We start from the raw sequence: 19,595 nt of genomic DNA, 5'->3' as shown, positions 1-19,595 counted from the left end.
TGTACGTTGGTACAGCAGGTTAAGCAGTTTTTGAAAATTGTGCATTTTGGGGGGAATTTCCATTTTTTATCATTTTATTTTTAGGTTCAATACTGCGCTGATTAGTTTTTTACTGAATCTTTATGCAGGATTGAACTTCATTTTTCTAACACAGTGCTCCAAATCCCCATTAAGGACAAAGATTTAAAGGAATCATCCAGGTGTAAGCTACTGATGGCCTATACTCAAGGTAGGTCATCAATGGTAGATTGGCAGGGGTTCGCTACACGGGCCCACCACTAATCACTGATCAGGGTCGATGTGCTCGTGCACTGGGCTGATTTATGCAGCAGAGAGAGAGTTCTGTTCTTAAGGCAGTGGCCATGCTTGGTATTACAGGCAAAGTTCTTATTTACTTCAATGACAGCATAAACTGCAATACCAAGCCTGACCACTGCAGTGGAAATAGCGCTATCCGCTTCCTGGAGAAATCAGCATGAGCACTCTGGCCTTGTGAACAACTGATTGTTGGGGGTTCCTGACAATGGACTCCCATCAATCTACTATTGATAACCTATCCTGAGTGTAGGCAATCAATGGTTTACAACTGGACAACCCCTTTAAAGCATGCCATGCCGTGCCTTAAGTGGGAACAAAGCCAGGGATGTTGCTGTAGTGGTTACAGACTCATACCTGGGGCCTAGAAGCTTAGGGGGCGCCCATACATTCTCTCTTACCCATATAAATGCAGCATTATACTTGGGTGACTTTGCCACAGATTTAGTATTGGGACCCTGCAGCTTTACCTGCACTTCTAAACACAGCTGTGGGTTTGTGACAGTGTATTGGGTGACCACTTTGAACTTCCTTAGTCCGGAAAAAACAAAAAATCAGCCAGTCAGCAAAAAGTTATTTATCGATCACATGACAAAAACACTTTGGCACTCATTTTAGCAAAAATATAGAACCCCCACCCCACGCCTTTTTATTACGCTATGGTCACTAGTCAATGTAAAAAAATACAATATGGAGTTCAGGCTTCCATGGCTTCATCGTCGCTGCTTCGCACAAAATCGTCTTCGATGTTCTCCAGAGTTGCATCTTCAACGTCGGAGTCTCCAGGCGCCCCGTCCTCCCCCAGGTCGCCCAGTATCTGCTCGACGTGCTCCAGGAGCGCAGAGTCATCACTTTGCAGCTTGCTGTAAAGCTGTGGGCAGAACGCAGAGACCCGGTTAGCGCACAGCATCGTGGGACAGCCATCATTTCACAAAGCTTTTAATGGATGGAAAATACAGTCGACTTAAAAGCATTTGCAAATTGAAACAGAAAAAGCACTCTGCGACTATTTGATCCAATTTAAAGGTGAAAAAGGCGACATAAGCAAGAAAATATTTGTAAAGCAGTAATTTACTTCTAACACTAAGATGAAAATACCTTGCCAGCTGCGCTAATAGTCTGGAGTACGTGTGCTGCAAAACACAGTACTTAGGACGACGCACTTCAGAAGTTCAGGGTTGTACGGATTGTATAAGGACTTCTGACTACAAGGCCGGCCTCAGCCCATTAGTAGCCTTTCTTTTATTGATATGTATTCAGCCTAAGAAAGATCAGAGGGTATAGAATATATTCGGACTATATGATGCCCCCGGGTTTAGACAAAAAGAAACAGGAAAAATATTTCATACTAATTTAAACGCCTCTGGGGGTCTAACACAAAGTGGAGGGGCTTCAGAGATTAACTTTGGTGTTCTGGTGTAGAAAATGGGTCAGCTCCTATTAAACCTAGTGTGTCTGTTCAAACAATGGCGCAAACATATATGCTCACATTATACACATACACAGCACTGCTGCATGCGCATTGTACATGTGTACAACACACACAGCTCTACAGCATATACAACTCTGTAACATATACATATAGCTCTGCAGCATTCACATACAGCTCAGCTACGTGCGCACGAACAAATACAACTCTGCTACATGCGCGCACACATACAGCTCAGCTACATGCGCAGAAACAAATACAGCTCAGCTACATGCACGCACACACATATAGCTCAGCTACATTCACACACACATACATACAGCTCAGCTACATGCACAAATACAACTCAGCTACATGCACACATACAGCTCAACTACATGCACAGAAACAATATCGCTCAGCTACATGCATGCACACACATACAGCTCAGCTACATGCATGCAAACGCATACAGCTCAGCCACATGCACACACACATACAGCTCAGCTACATTCACACACACACAAACAGCTCAGCTACATGCACACATACAGCTCAGCTACATGCACACATACAGCTCAGCTACATGCGCAGAAAACACATACAGCTCAACTACATGCACAGAAACAATATCGCTCAGCTACATGCATGCACACAAATACAGCTCAGCTACATGCAAGCGCATACAGCTCAGCCACATGCACACACACACATACAGCTTCCCTACATGCGCACGCACACACATAGAGCTCAGCTACATTCCCACACACACAAACACCTCAGCTACACGCACACATACAGCTCAGCTACATGCGCAGAAAACACATACAGCTCAGCTACATGCACACACACAGCTCAGCTACATGCACACACACAGCTCAGCTACATGCACACACACATATAGCTCAGCTACATGCGCACACACATCTGTAACTGGCATGTTAAACACTGATTTTATTAACACTAAATCACCACATACAAGTGTAGTAATACATGACCCCTTCCCTCTAGCTGCTTCCTGCTTACATGGTTATGACATCATCTATGGTACTGCTGCTACTTCAAGACCTTTGATCTCTGACCTTGTCTGTCCCTTGTGTACAGAAGAGGACCTGCACCCCAGCAGAGATATGAGTGATCTGTAGCAATCTCTGCACTGATCAGGCAGGGAGAGGGAGGACTGTGCAGCCGTGGAATGTATGGCTGCAGAATTCTCCCGATGATCGATCAGCACACTGCCGGATCATTAAGGCTGCAGTCAGGGATCTCTGGATTTATCAGACCCCCTCCCTGGCCCTAGATGATAACTTGCAGAAAACGGCGTCTTACAGTCAAAAAAGTACAGTAATCACATAGTCATACACTTCCTGTTCTGCACACTACCGTTATGTGTCAAAGATACAATGTACAGGTAGGGACCCATTGACTTCTATAGGAGAGTCCTCTGAGCATGCTCTATGACCTGTGGAGAGGTCATTGTGTGGATGGGGAAGTGGTGAGCTGCAATTATCACCTATTGTGAATAGTGGATCCTCTGTTACGTATATATAAGTGTTACCTTTCATTATAACCCTGCCTGTGGTGATGATGAGATGACTGCTGAACAGTTTTCTCCACAGAACAGGAAGCATAAGACTATATTTAGACCTAGTGGTCAGTGTGAGAACTGCAGGATTTCAGGATATTTTAAAATGAAAAATAGAAAAAAAATCACTAAAGTTTTGTACAAAAAAAAAAAAAAAAAGAACAAACCAAAAACATAAGCAACATAGAAACTTCAATTAAATAATTATTTTTTGATGACACATTCCCTTTAAAGAAGGAAAGAAAAAGAGATAAATTGATTGTCACTGTGTACTTGCTGTGTGGGCAGCATGCAGCAAATTATACTTGTGTGAAGCTGCCCTTAGTCACAAGGCATAATTCTGCTACAGATGTGGATTACGAAATTAGCATGTAGAAATACAGAATTGATATGTCCATTTTTGGTGTGAAAACCACATCAGGTGACCCCACACGAATATGCCCCATTGACTAGGGCTAAATCTGTACACGGATCTGCATGAAGATTCTTGGCAGAGCTCCAAGGCTCAGCCGTAGGTCTCTTTTACACGACCATATCGCATGAATGAAGAACAGCCGCAATCAAGTCCCAATCTTTAGCCATGTATTCTCTGCCGTTCCCATGAGCGGTTGCAGCATATCGACAAAAAAAAACGCAGTGGCGCGGAGATCCCTCGATCAGCAGAAATCCTCCGAATGACTCCTAATGTTTAAATAGAGCCAGCTGTCTTCTTTCCCAGCGTTAGACGCTGGAAAACTCCCTCCACCTCCTTTTTTCAGCTTTCATAGGAGTCTATGGGAGCCTGCAGAGGCTGTAGTGTCTGTCACTGCCTGTTCTCCTGGTATCAGCGCTCACATCCTGGACACCTTTAAATGCTGTTATCAATTCTGAGAGCACATTTAAATGTCCTGATTGTTGTTCAGAGCTCCTCAATGCCCCATCTTCCCCCTCCAACCCCCTGCAATGTTATCAAGGGGGTGCTGTCCAGTTGTTGTGGCAGCCTGGAGCCTCCTGAAGGCCCTAGGGCTATCATGAATGATTGCCTATAAGGACATGCATGAGGTATGCCTGGACAGACTTTCTGTCAGAATGTGTTACAATGCAATATTATGGTATTGCATTATACTGTATGAGCAATCAAACATAAGTTCAAAAAATGTAATAAAAATGAGTAAAAAAAAGTTTTATTAAATACTATAAAAAATAAAAAAAAGTATTCAAAGCTTAAAACAAAAAAACTTTTCCCAGTCATCTTAACAGAAAAACAACTTGGTACCACTGCGTCCACAAAAGTCTAGATGATTAAAATATCATATTTTTAATCCAATACGCTGAACACGGTCAGAAAAAAATATACACAATATCAAAATTGCGCTTTTTTTAATCATCTTGTATTCAAGTAAACAATTGGATCCAGAAATCGTATGTACCCCAAAATGGTATTAATAATAACTACAAGTCACCATGCAAAAAACAAGCCCTCACACACCCTGATTGACAACATTTTTTTTTTAAGTTGTGGGAGTCGAAATATGGTAACAGCAATCACAGAAAATGGCAATTACTTACTGAGTGAGGAGTGCATATAGATGCATCCTCTCACCATGCAGGTAGCTGACTACCAAATGAGGGAGCGAATTACACCTGTGCAGGACACCGATGAGACAGCCACTCACACTGCCTCTTGATATAGAGGGGGGTGGCTGCTTGGTGTATACTCCCACACAGAGTAGATACAAAGTGCCAGACCATTCTGATATATGTAGTTCACCATGCAGACCAGCAACCTATTAATGACGCCATGATAATTCGGCGGGTTGCCCTGCATTTCCAACAGTAAACCACATTGGTACAGCCACCCTGGGCTCCCCCTGGAGTCTTAAAGCCACACTGCATGTGAATGATAGATAATAAATGCAAGGCATTGGTTGGATGTTGGCCAAGATACATGAGCCCACTAACCACTTCACGGTTCCATGTAACTGGAAAAATAAAAATGTAATGATTTTTTTGAAAGCGGGGCAGAAGAAAACAAAATGGGAGAACAAAAATAGGCTGCAGTGGGAAGGTGTTAACCTGCCCATATATCAGTACATAAGGCCGGTATGGCCTCTTTCGGTGATGTTCCTTAGAGTTCACCCCACTGTACTGGACTTCCATGTGATTCGCGACGCTACAGATCCGCTGCTCTATTGATGGAAGAGAGAAGGCAATTTTTCTCGAACTGCATTATGTACGCCACATAAATATAATGAGGATAATTATACATTATAATGAGAATCATCACGTTTAGTTAGCAAATTTTAATTGCTCAGGTTTAGAAAATCACTTAGCTAAACCCTTTAATAACTCGGGCCGCAGAATAATTAAATTAACAGGGCCTAAGGTAACACAGTATTTCCGGTATATTAAGCTACTAAGCACAATCAAAAAACTGCGGCACCATCTGCCAGCCACCAGTCTTAATTAAAAGATGATTTGGCACCTCTATGGCATGTTTTCTTCTGGCTGGACTCTTCCCGGTACAAGAAACGACCTTCAAACCGTGACAGATTTACATGAAGTAAAAATAATAATGGCAGGAGAGAACAAGCGTTCGGAGAAGTTGTCTCCCATCACTTACAGTACAAACCAGACCTGCAGTCATTGCTAACCACTTGGCTGCACATATTCACTCTGCTTAGTATGAAAATACGTAAAATCAGAAGACTGAAAATATTTGACATGATATAAATCCCTTATACAAATCCAATTTAATGTACGATGATAAAAAATGTGCCTTGTTCTTCATAGGAAATTCTCAACCAATTCTCATTCCATATGATGGACTTCAAAGAAACTTCAAGAGATTTACTAAGGAGAATGCACCAGAATTCTGGCTATATCTGCACCAAACTAAGTCAATGCGATGGCTGTGATTGGTTCATTGAGTGCTGCAGTGATTGGCTGAGCCACGGCATTCGAGGACCAATCTGAGCCAGCGCTTCCTGGAGGAGGGATTTTTGAACCCCCTGACCAGGAAGTGGTGGCTGAAGAGTACAAACAAGTGCCGCGGAACAGCTGTAGGAGAAGTGCGGCAGAGTGGACATCGCCTGTTAGGTAGTGTATCGTTTTGTTTTTTGTTTTAATGCAGCTAGGGCTTATTTTATATTTCAAGCCATCCCCCCCAAAATCCCGGCAAAAGAGCGCCACAAAGACGTGATATTACCACCAGAAAATACAGCGGTATCGCACAGAACACAGCTGCTGTGATTTTCTCGTGGCGATATCGATGTCGCCCGTGTAAAAGAGGCCTAAATCTGCAACATTAGCAAACAATGGTGGGGGGACACAACCTAAAGGTACTTTTGCACAAATGTTCAGGACAGTCCATGCCTTTTTACGCTAAGTCCTTCAGTGATCCCCTCAAAGTAATAGTGACCAAATCTGGGATGATTGGGACACGTGAATCAGTAATGCAGCGTAGTATACTAGCAATCGAATAATGATAGCTTCGTATCCACTCGAGGGATAAGGAAAAAGGTAAATAATGTTTAAATTTTTAAAAAAACAAAAAAAAAATTCTTCCCTACAAAACTTTATTATAAAATAATCCACATATATTAAGTAGCGCCGCATTCGTAAAGACCTGCACTATAACAAGATTATGTCTGTTTTACCACACAGGGAATTGAGTAACCAAAAAAAAAAATTGCTATTTATCCGCCTCCCAAAAAAAAGCAATAAAGTGATCAAAAAGTGTTCATTTAGCTTAAAATGGTACCAATGAAAAATTCAACTTGGCCCGCAGTAAACAAGACCTATCACAGCTTAGGCCTCATTCACACGAACGTGGTTATGTGCCTACAAATGCGCACACAAAACCACGCATCTATTTAGAACCCTTGGTTTCCTATGCTGTGTTCACATGTCCGTGTTTTACAGGCATGCAAACGCATGTACCTGCAAAACATAGGACATGCATGTACCAAAGGTCCGTGCAACATGTAAATATTCCCCGTAGGGAGTCCCCTTGAATTCAATGAATGGCCAAGCACTGCCTGTGATTGGCCATCCCTTTCAGAAGGCAGTGACTTTAAATCCCCGCAAGCTGAAAGAACTTCACTACACTGCCAATGACCCAAGCGGCTAGACATGCCTAAGCCCCGATAGGGGTGGAGAGGTGAGTATATGTTTTTTAAAATTTTTTACACAAACCAGGGATGATTTTCTGGCAAGGGCTTATATTTAAAGCCCCTGCCCGAAAATCACTCCAGGGGTTTCCGGCAGTCCATTGCTTTCAATGGGGACGGCAGCAGCCGTGGCGGCGGCCCCATTGAAGGCGATGGCCACGGACCTGTGTTCACACGTGTTTTTACACGTACATGGACGTGCTGTTTTATGAGCACCTATGTACGCACATAAACACGCTCATGTGAACGTGGCCTCAGTTGGTGGAAAAATAAAAATGTTATGGGTCGCTGAATGCGATGATGCACATACAATTTTTTTAAAGAGGTTTATTGTGCAAAAGTAGTACAACCCCAAATCCAAAAAAGTTGAGATGCTGCGTTAAGAAAAAAAATAATGGAATGATTTAAAAATTTTACATAATCATATTGTATTCACAATAAAGCATGAAAAATATATCAGAAGATGAAAGTGAGAAATGTTTCCATTTCAATAAAAAAATTAAGTCATTTAGAAATTGATGGCAGCAACACAGCCCATAAAAGCTGGGACAGAGGTAGCAAAAGGTTGGAAAAGTGGTACTAATGAAAAACAGCTGAAGGGTCAATTTTCTACTAAGTCCCATGACGATGTATAAAAACAGCGTGTTAGAGAGGTAGAGCCTCTCCAAAGCAAAGATGAAAAACTGTATCTAAAAATTATATAACAATTTCAGAAAAATGTTCTACAACATAAAATTGCAAACGCTTTGAATATCCTACCATTTACGGTACATAATCAAAAGATTAATAGAATCTAGAGAAATCATGTGCACAAGTGACAAGGCTGATGGTAAATATTGGATGCTTGAGATCTAGAGGCCATGAGGCGTGACTGCATTAAAAACAGGTATGATTCTGTAATGCAAATTACTATGCACCTCACAAATGCAAGATAAAGCTGTATCATGCAAAGAAGAAGTCGAATATCAACACAATCCAGAAACGCCAGTGTCTTCTCTGGGCCAAAGTTTACTTAAAATGGATAGAGGCAAAATGGAAAACTGTTCTGTGGTCAGATTAATCAAAATTTAAAATTCTTTTTGGAAACCATAAACACCGTCATGTCCAACAGACTCAGGAGGAGAGGAACCATCCAGCTTGCTATAAGCACAAAGTTCAAAGCCATGCAAGTGTGATTGTATGGGGTTGTAGAGATATCATTCATAGATGGAATCTCCATGCACATTCATCCACAAGCCATTCAAATACAAATAACTGTGACTTTACATCAGATAACATTTGATCAACTGACAATTATTTTTTTGGTAAGCTGAAATCTGACGACTATCAAATTATCGCTCAGCACCCTGTCAGTGGCCATGGTTGCACTGAATGATTATCATTTGACTTAGTTCTTTCAAGTGATTATTCAGCAAACGTTCATCCCATGTAAAGTACTTTCAGGTCTTGCTCACTACCAATAGTGTGAGTTTGGAAAATTGGTGCATGCCCTATTGTTGGGCGATATTGCCTATTATTTTCTAAGGAACTACAAGAAAAAAAAATCACATCTGATACTTGCATTTCTGCCATGGATTTGCATGGATCTATTGTGCCCCATTCAATGAAAACCACCTCAAGAATTGACATGTCAATTCTTTTTTTTCCTGTGATGCAGATTTGCAGATTTCAAATCTGTGCTGTATGAACTATGGCACAGTTTGCTTCTTTGTTGCCTAATCATTCATCTTCCTAAACAGCCTGACGATCGGGCAAATGAACATTTGGGCAAACATTCTTCCCAAATTATCGGGTCTTGTAACAGGCCCCTTAGTCTAGTGTGCATGGGCACTTTTATGGGTCATTCTACCCTTTATCTCCTACAATGTACAGTATGTGAAGGGAGGGGCTATACAGTTGTACTTTTGGTTTGAGGCTCAACTTATGGGGTACTTTTAATTTATAATCATACTGAAGACAAATCCCTTCTTCTGGCTTTAGGTCCAAGGATACAATTCAGTACGATTGAGAACTTTATCTACATCAGATGGCCAAGTTCTCAAAAAAGCACGAAATGGTGATAATGGGAGATTTTAACTATCCAGAAATTTGTTGGGAATCTCTCTCAGGCAAAAGTAATGGATCCAACAAAGTATATGCTCTTGCTGACAACTTTATCTTCCAAAAGGTAAAAGAGACCTAATTCTTAACAACAGGGAGGAAATAGTTGAGGAAGTAAGGGTGGCTGGGACCTTAGGAGGCAGAGATCATGCAGTCCTTGCATTTTGGATAACAAGCAGAGGAAGACCCAAGAAAACTCAGACCTCAATGTTGGATCTCAAAAAAGAGGGTAGGAAGGATCCAATGGAATGAGAAGCAATTAAAGAGGCCAGGATGGATGGACACAGAACTTGCACATACCTTAAAAAGGAAGAAAAATATGTTTATCAAATGGAAAGTGGGGGCCTTATCTAAAGAATAATATAATGCAGCTGCAGAAACTGTTGGGCAAGTGTCAAAAAAGCTAAAGCTTATAATGAATTAAGGCTTGCAAAGTGGCCAAAAGCAATAAAAAAGGATTATGGGGGAAGGTCAAAAGCAAACAAAAAGTCAAAGATGCTAAAGGGTGTTTACAGGATGAAATTAATAATCGGTTAAAAATAATGTTGAGAAGGCCGAACTTTTAAATTCCTGTTTTGTATCTGTTTTCTCTCCGAAAGTAAATGTTACATTAGATGCTCTTTTCTGTGCTAGTGAAGGAATAAAAGAATGCTGCTTAATGCTTGACACATTTTATTTGCTTTCCGGACCCAGGAAACTACAGGCCTGTGAGCCTGACTTCTATACCGGAAAAGATCTTTGAACAAATAATTAAACAGCATGTATGCAAGTACTTGGATAAAAATGGAGTAATCAACCAGAGCCCGTATGGGTTTCTAACAAACAAGTCATGCCAGACTAATCTAATTGATTTCAATGACAGAATCACTGACTGGGTTAATAAGGGAAATGCAGTAGATATAGTATATCTTGACTTTAGTTAAGCACTTGACAAAGTATCTCATACCATCCTTATTGCAAAAAATTACCAAATATTGGATCATAGAATGGTAGAGTTGGAAGGGACCTCCAGGGTCATCGGGTCCAAACCCCTGCTCAGTGCAGGATTCACTAAATCACCCCAGACAGATATCTGTCCAGCCTTTGTTTGAACACTTCCATTGAAGAGGAACTCACCACCTCCCGTGGTAACCTGTTCCACTCATTGATCACCCTCACTGTCAGAAAGTTTTTTCTAATCTGTGTCTCCTCCCTTTCAGCTTCATTCCATTGCTTCTAGTCTTTCCTTGTGCAGATGAGAATAGGGCTGATCCCTCTGCACTGTGACAGCCCTTCAGATATTTGTAGATAGCTACTAAGTCTCCTCTCAGACTTGTTTTTTGAAAGCTAAGCATTCCCAGATCCTTTAACCGTTCCTCATAGGACATGATTTGCAGACCGCTCGCCAACTTGGTAACTCTTCTCTGAGCTTTCTCCAGTTTGTCTGTCTTTTTTAAAGTGGGGTGCCCAGAACCGAAGACAGTATTCCAGATGAGGTCTGACCAAGGAAGAGTAGAGCGGGATAATTACCTCATGTGATCTAGACTCTATGCTTTTCTTAATAGATCCCAGAATTGTGTTTGCGTTTTTGGCTGCTGCATCACATTGTTGACTCATGTTCAGTCTATGATCTATTAGTATACCCAAGTCTTTCTCACATGCCTTTTTCTGCCTGTCCTATAGAAGTGAATGGCGGTTAAGCATGCGCACTGCTGCTCCACTCATATGGGACATGTGCAGGTACTGTTTTAGGAGCCACTTGGGGTCCAAACAGTTGGACAGACCCAGAAATTAGACATTTATACTATATATTGCGGATAAGGAGTAAATGTCTTTAGTGACAAAACCCCTTTAAACCCCATTGTATTTTTCTTATCTTCAACCCTTAACAAATACACAAGCAGGATGATAGTAATGGTTTCAGTGGTACCAAGCAGCTCTTTATTGGGGGCCATCTCCCTTACAGTTACTGTACAACATAAGCAATATTGCTCCCAAGTATGAAGTGATAAAATGATACAAAAAATGTGCTTATTACGGCTGTCATACTGTATGTAGCAGGGGAATTAAACTGTTTTGGTCTTACTCATCACTGCAGCTCATGTATTATTGTTTTGAAATCTTCTAAATGAAGAAGCGATAAGCCGTTGGGAAAGCAATTAGGCATTTTAGTAGATGCTTTTAGTGACCTTACTTGATTGCAGAGGGTTAGTAAACGCATAAAGATGAAAAATGATCATGTGTATGTTAATGACGGAATTGTGTTCTAATAATAATGGTATCCTAATGAAAACGGAAGTCGTCTCCTGCGAGGAATGAATGCAATCATGCCCAGAGTACATTATTACAGGTGAACTACACGAACACTCTTCACCCTAGCTGTGTGTTCCTTTAGCTATCAAAGACTTCTACTTTGTTTTTTTCAAAAATAAGATTGCCAGGAGGCGCTATTTCATGAAATCTGTGGTGGTCTGACACGCTCAATGTTCCTTCTAACACTAAGGTTGTTGAATGCGTATGGGCATCCTAAGCCTCAACCCTTTCTCCATCTGCTATTGCATACACATAGCAGACCCACCAGTTTCAAGATCTGCTGGTTCTGGTCTCGGTTATTGCCTGCTGCAATTTTCTATCTAGCTAATTGCACATTGTGTACTGCTCTCTGATTGGCCAGTTCTGATCAAGTGAGAAGCACTAACCAATCAGAGTGCAGGTATAGTGTATTGGTAGTGTAACACTACCAAGGCACCTAATAACACAGGTGTGAAAGCAGCCTAAGATAGACAGGGGGCAGCATTACTCACTCCATCTAATAAGATAACATGATCCCAGCACTGGAAGGATTAATTGGCAGCAACTTCCAGTTTTCTCAGTTCTAAGTTTTATCATTCTTTCTTTTGAAATAACTATTAAGCAATGACTGAGTCTTTATTTTTCATGTTTTCCCTATTAAATAACCAGTTTACATGGAAGAAAGAATTTATGTTTACAAAAATCAAAATTCTTCCACTTAGAGTTGGTCTCCAGAGTTCTTTTTTCCGTGACTGTGCTGTAAATCTTATTTTTGCAAATAATATATTTGTGAATTTGCATAAACCTCCTTCTTGCATGCCTATCTCTCTGTTTATGGAAAATGTTGCACCTCCATGCTTAAGGTCCCTTTACACAGGATGGGTGTCGGGCAAACGATGCCCGACACTCATCCCTGTGTTTCCTGCATGGGAGCTAGCAGAGCTGGCTGGGTCACGGAGCAGCCAGCAGGGGACGGGGCAGTGCAGGAGATTTCTCTCCTCTCGCTCCCCCGTCCTCCTCCATTGGGATAACACAGCGGCCGTTCAGTACTGAATGTCCGCTGTTTAAACTGCACAGTAAGCTTTTTCGCTCATCTTTTATGCAGCATGAAAGATTAGCGATGAAGCTTATCGCTCATCGTGCAGTTTAAACAGCAGCCATTCAGTAGCGAACGGCCGCTGTGTTATCCCAATGGAGAGGGGCGGGGGAGCGAGAGGAGAGACAGCTCTGATAGTTTCCATGTTTGCCCGACACCCGTCCTGTGTAAATGGGCCTTTAGAGAGCTCCTTATTAGTGATCAAAAAATCATAGAGTTTGAAGGGACCTCCAGGGTCATCGGAGGATCACTAAATCATCCCAGACAGATATTTGTCCGGCCTTTGTTTCAACGCTTCCATTGAGGGAGAACTCACCACCTTCTGTGGTAACCTGTTCCACTCATTGATCCCCCTCACTGTCAGAAAGTTTTCCCTAATATCTAATCTGTGTCTCCACTTGTCTCCTCCCTTTCAGCTTCATCCTATTGCTTCTAGTCTTTCCTTGTGCAAATGAGAATAGGGCTGATCCCTCTGCACTGTGACAGCCCTTCAGATATTTGTAGACGGCTATTCAGTCTCCTCTCAGCCTTCTTTTTGAAGCTTAACATTCCCAGATCCTTTAACCGTTCCTCATAGGACATGGTTTGCAGACCGCTCACCATCTTAGTAACTCTTCTCTGAACTTGCTCCAGTTTGGTTGGCCTCATGCACACAAGTGGATTTGAATTGCAGAATCTGGAGCGGGCGACCGTCTCCAGATTCCACAGCAAATACCGCCCATAGCATGCAATGCAAAAGTGATTCTTCATGCACACAAGCGGAAAGCAATTGCAGTTTCCACTCGCGGATCAAAAATCGCAGCATGCTCCATTTCTGTGCGGGCTCTGCAGGGACAGCTTCTATGGAAGTCGATGAAGCCATCCGACCCGCAGCCTATCCAGAGTCTAAATTCTGGATTGGCTGCGTGTACGCGCATCATCGCCCAGCGACGGCATGGGAAATTCTGTACCGCGCACGTGCGTCCAGCAGTCAGAATGCTATGGCATATTCTAACAATATGCATAATATTTTTAGATAGGAATATCCCTTTAATTGTGACTATCTTCTCTCCAATCTACAAGGAATTCCAGCTTCCTCCAAAAACCCAATGCATACTGGGTTTTATTAATCAGATTTTTGTGCCTGATCCTTAAATTAGCGAAGGTCTGTAGCTCTAAAAATGTGGACATGTCAATGTATAATTTGTGGTTAAGAACTCTGGCAAGGTTGTGTGCCCACCTCTGCAAAAGGTGCAATGGCAATCATATTGGCTGAACAGAACAAGAGAGCAGAGAATAAGCAAAGGACTTATATCTACGGCCAGTCTTTACCTTTTAATTCTTGGGCAAATCTTTAACAAAATATATCTACTATATAGGGCAGGCCTTAGGGATGTGTGACATGTGTATTTCACCTATCACTACTCTATGGAAATCTACTAGCCCCAATGACCGGGGCACCCTGTGCTTGTGCCCCTAGGGCTGCTTGCATACTGTAGCTTTGCAGCCAAGGCCCTATGACGTTATTGGAGCCTTTCTATGTCCACACTCAACCCCAATCCTCCATAGCGACTTTCCTTAAATTTGACTCCCTGAGTTTGGAATGTGTCAAGTGGGCGGTCCCCACCGTTCACTGTCAATGGGTGACATCAGTGTTAACAAAGACTAATTCAGGTTATAGTCTGACGGTGCAATTAGAGCAATGTATGCTGTATCCTTTGGGTGCTATATAGCTCACCATAAAACGGGACATCAACAGAATGTACCGCCCATGCCAACAAGTATAAAACAGAAGAGCAAGGCCGGCCTTAAGTTTAGAATCCTTTTAAAAAACTTTAAACGGATATTTCAATACTTGATTCTAATATGCCTGTAAGAAAAATGTGTTACGACTGCAAAAACAACATGTAAATGACATCTAGCGCCATCTCCCCAATCACACCTGTCAATCTATCTATCGCTGCGGCACCCTACAGTGAATTGCTCTACTGTCAATGTTAATTACAGGTTTTCAGCCTTCTCTAGCTAGGCGGCTTTTTAATCTTTATTTATTAAGTAAGAGGTTTGGAGACACAATCCCAGTAGCATATTTGTATAAAGAACCGCCTCGGTCTTATCGCTCCAGGCTGGCCACAGATATCCCGTCAATGTTGGAAATGAAAGGCCGGCTTTACTGAAGAGCAACGTGGCTGTTCAAATACTGTACTCTCAATTAACCTAATGAAGATCACCGGGGACTCCACCTGTAGCAGGACGGCACCTAATAAGGGTTATTAAAGGACAAACACAATGTTGCATCTTATCTCCGTTCCCAGATAAAGGGTTTATTGTATTTACGCTTTGATTTACTTATCTTTAGATAATGTCATCTTTTGTGAAGAGCAAATATAGTTTGTCATTGATTTTACTGGGGACATTTCGTATTCAAGTCAATATGACGGCAAACAACTTTCAACAACATCGAAGAGATGGATGTTGACACAGATCTTGATTCTGTCCTTGGGACATAAATTTCAATATATAATATAGTGCAGGCCTATCATGGAGTTCTGAAGCAAATGAAGGATTTAGATGATAAAAGCATGGCCCCGATGGTAGGCGGTGTATAAATGGGAACATTGTAAAACGCGTTGTTCAAACAGTATTATGACTCCATAGAATCTCAGAATCGTACGAAGTCATAATATGGTACCAATAGAAGTCTGTTGGATTGGACTCTACCTCTGTATGTCGCCTTGTATGAATCAAAAAAAAAAAAAAAAATCAGGTCATGTTCCATCAGATGCCGTGTGCCCTAGAAAAGGAGGACATTCAAATGTGCAACTGTAGGAAATGGAGGATTATTGGCACTGGTGGACTCTACTGGCTATTAGATCACATGCAAATGGTTATAACCCAAAGCCGCTCATGTGTAGTAATTACTGGTGGACTAGAATGTTATGGAGAACTAGGAATAAGTTGGTGTTAAAAAGCACACGGTCATCAAATTAGTAGGAGGAAAATAATGGGTCCATATACAGTAGTGTTCGTGTATAGTTGTCTAAGTCCACCCCTACCATAAAAGTACTGGTAGCTAGGGTAGGGAATAGGCATACTATTAGATCTGTAATGTCACTATCATTTTCATCCGAGAGCAGTAGCTAATATTGCAGCACATCCCCATTCAAGTAACTGTGCCTAAGCTGCAGTACCAGATACAACCTACAAACAGATGTGGTGCTGTTTCTGGAAGAAAAAAGGATGCTTTTTTCGCATCCTGGACAACCTCTTCCAGACTATACATATATATATATATATATATACATACACATACACACACATATACTAGGGGTAGACAAAAACATGGAAACACCGTATTAAATGCATGCCTCACACTCATCATCACCATAGTATCTACTGTACAGGTTGGGTCGCGGCCAAGTAGGCTGGAACCACACTCTTATGAAAGCTGCTTAAAAGAAAATCTTAGGCAGATGTGGAAAAATGCTGTAAAGTAAGAATTTTTTTTTTTAAATGGAAGGGGTCTGATTGGTCCCATTTTTCTTCTGCAGCAGGGCAACGACCTCAAACATCCAGCCAATGTCATTAAGAACTATCTTCGGTGTAAAGAACAACAAGGAGTCCTGGAAGTGATGATCTGGCCCCCCCAAAGAGCCCTGATCTCAGCATCACCAAGTCTGTCTGGGATTACATGAAGAGATGGAAGGATATGAACAAGCTACATCCATAAAAGATCTGTGGTGAGTCCCCCAAGAGGGTTGGAACAACCTTCCAGCTGAATTCCTTCAAAAACAGTGTGCAAGTGTACCTAGAAGAATTGAGGCTGTATTGAAGTCAAATTGTGGTCACCAAATATTGATGTGATTTACTTTATCTTTTGTTCATTTTCTTCGCATTTTGTTAATTGACAAAAATAATCATAAATAAACTCAGTAATATGGAGCAGATAGGAGGTAGGCAGACTATGTACAGCTATAGAAGAATGAAAGCTTCTGTATAGCCCCTGTGACCAAAGTGGCCATACATTTTAGACACTGTAGCTATGGGGCAAAAAGAGTTGCAAAGAGCTTTGTATATCCCAGTAGATCAATTGTAACTTTTTCCCATAAGGAAACATTGAAGTTGCCTGGGGGTCACAGTAGTAACACGATTTTGCATTTCTCTCTTCAGACTAATGAAAGTGACAATTACGTGTTTGCCACAGAAATGTAGTCAGTTTTCACTTGCCTCCCAACGCTCCTCTTGCCTGCTCATACAAAATACATTATTTGGCAGGTGGCAACAATGAGCAGAGGAGACTTTGGTCCAACAGAGTTTGCCTGCAGAAAATATGTCCTTTAGTGAGTCTAAAGGCCCCCCCCCCCAAAAAAAAATTAGAGATGGACAACCTTTGAATGGGTATGGGGGGGGGGCTCAGATTGCCCATGACAGATGATGTTGGAGAAAAAAAAGAAAAGGAAATGTTACAATTCAACGGCTGATCCAGGGGCGTAACTATAGAGGGTGCAGGGGATGCGGTTGCACCCAGGCCCAGGAGCCTTAGGGGGCCCATAAGGCCTCTCTTCTCCATATGGGCAGCCCAGTACTATAAATAAAGCATTATAGTTGGGGGCCCTGTTACAGGTTTTGCATTGGGGCCCAGAAGCTTCAAGTTATGTCTCTGTGCAGCATGGTTTAGGTATGGGTACGGGTACAGACACAGATAGAGGGAGGGGCCCAGCTCACCTTTTGGATCAGGGCCCCTGAGCCTTTAGTTACGCCCCTGGCCTGATCCTTTTGTTCCCTGGAAGACAATCCGACACCAGGGCTGTTTGACTGCGGCTTACCTCCCTAAACACATGAACACTCGGCCAAGCTGAACGTTCATGGTTACACCTGTTGAAGGTGTATGGGCACCCTTAGAGGTTGGGTGAACACGAGACCAACTATTGTGACTCCTGCACCCAAGGACTTATGGTTATCCATCTATTTCGGTGGAAAATAACGTAAGCTCAACCTCTGGAGCTGCTCAAGACCTGTAAAGCTATATATGCAATAACTCATAAATCGACTCAATAGTTATATGGTGAACGCAGGTTCACAGCCAGAGCGCAATTCTTTCTCCTTAATCCAATTTGCTTTATAAGAAGATACAGAAGCGCCATCAAGTACTCATCATTATGTAGCTTTGCATATTCCAAACCTGCAATGCAATGACTTGAATATTAAATATCTGTGGGTTTCAGGACACGCTCTCTACTTGTCAGACGGATATGCAAACAAGCGCTCAGCTGACACAGATCAAATCTTACGACGCTAAATAATCTTTTGATTTGCATGAAATCAATGGCTTTCTGGAATAACTCATGGTTTGGGATGACAACTTTCTTGCTGCAGCCTCTAAACATCCCATATGCTGCTAACAGCCGCCCCATGAAAAAAAAAAAATTACTGCTGGGGAAATAAAATATTCTGCATACTTTTACCTTCATCCATAAATGAGGCATTTGTCCACTCATACAGAAAAATATTTATGTAAAGTAGATGCGACGGCGGCATAAACACGTCTCCCCTGTAGTATACAATGATAAGGGGAACCAAGCCGCACCGCATTTATCTTGATTAAAAACTACATTTCTTCACAGCGCGCAGTTTAAGGCTTTGGAGGAAATTATTTTATTCCTGTGATGCAAGTTTTATTTTATTTTTTTTTATTTGAACTATAAAAGCTGATGAAAATTTTTTTTAACCCTATCATTAACTCACAGGTAGAGATGAGTGAGTATACTCGCTAAGGCACATTACTCGAGCGAGTAGTGCCTTAGCAGAGTATCTCCCCGCTCGTCTCTAAAGATTCGGGGGCCGACGTGGGGCGGGGAGCGGCGGGGGAGAGCGGGGAGGAACGGAAGGGAGATCTCTCTCTCTCCCTCTCTTCCCCCCGCAACTCACCTGTCACCCGCGCCGGTTCCTGAATCTTTAGAGACAAGCGGGGAGATACTCGGCTAAGGCACTACTCGTTCGAGTAATGTGCCTTAGCGAGTATACTCGCTCATCTCTACTCACAGGCATTATACATACACAGTCCGGGCTATAAGAAAACTCAGCAATGGCTGATTGCTATTTAATAGCGTTGTCCGATACGAAAAAAAAGGATCCGCTTCTTTTTTTTCTTCCTAGAAACAGTATCATTTTCATCTGAGAGCTGTAGCTAATATTGCAGCACATCCCCATTCAAGTAACTGCACCAGAGCTGCAATACTAGGTACAACCTACGGACAGATGTGGCGCTGTTTCTGGAAGCAAATAGGATGCTTTTTTCGCATCCTGGGCAACCTCTTTCAGACTCATGAGGAGACTACCTATCTCTATCTATGTATCTATCTATCTCTATCTAAATCTATATATCTATCTATATCTAAATCTATCTATATATATACCTCAACCGTGATCTGTGAGGGAATCCAGCAGTTTTAGTCATCAATTCACCTTCACCACCACCGGGAAAATGTATTACATTGTCTACTGAAATCAATGGGTTCTCCGTGTAATGTACAAACATGCCACGTCCTCCAGTGATGTATGCCTTTTACAGTCACTCTTCACTCCGGGTAAAAGGTTATAAATGGTGAATCACATCTTTATAAAAGTTTTTTTTCCGGGACTTAAAAAAGGTGAATTGGCCTTAAGAATAATGTAATACTCACCTGTCCC

General features: G+C 41.9%; 1 protein-coding gene across 1 annotated transcript in view; it reads right to left on the bottom strand.

The window, feature by feature from the left end:
• Positions 1-874: 874 nt before the first annotated feature.
• The window catches only part of LOC136587190 (uncharacterized), a 390,750-nt gene continuing 372,029 nt past the window's right edge, over positions 875-19,595 (bottom strand). Inside the window, exon 11 of the mRNA XM_066585727.1 lies at positions 875-1,186. Within this exon, the coding sequence (XP_066441824.1) occupies positions 1,013-1,186 (174 nt within the window). The 3' untranslated portion in view covers positions 875-1,012. The remainder of the gene's footprint in view (positions 1,187-19,595) is intronic.

Source organism: Eleutherodactylus coqui, chromosome 12 (genome assembly GCF_035609145.1).
Source record: "Eleutherodactylus coqui strain aEleCoq1 chromosome 12, aEleCoq1.hap1, whole genome shotgun sequence".
In the NCBI taxonomy this organism is placed as follows: Eukaryota; Metazoa; Chordata; class Amphibia; order Anura; family Eleutherodactylidae; genus Eleutherodactylus; species Eleutherodactylus coqui.
The sequence above is the reverse complement of the archived record's forward strand: the minus strand, read 5'-3'. Positions and strand labels throughout refer to the sequence as shown.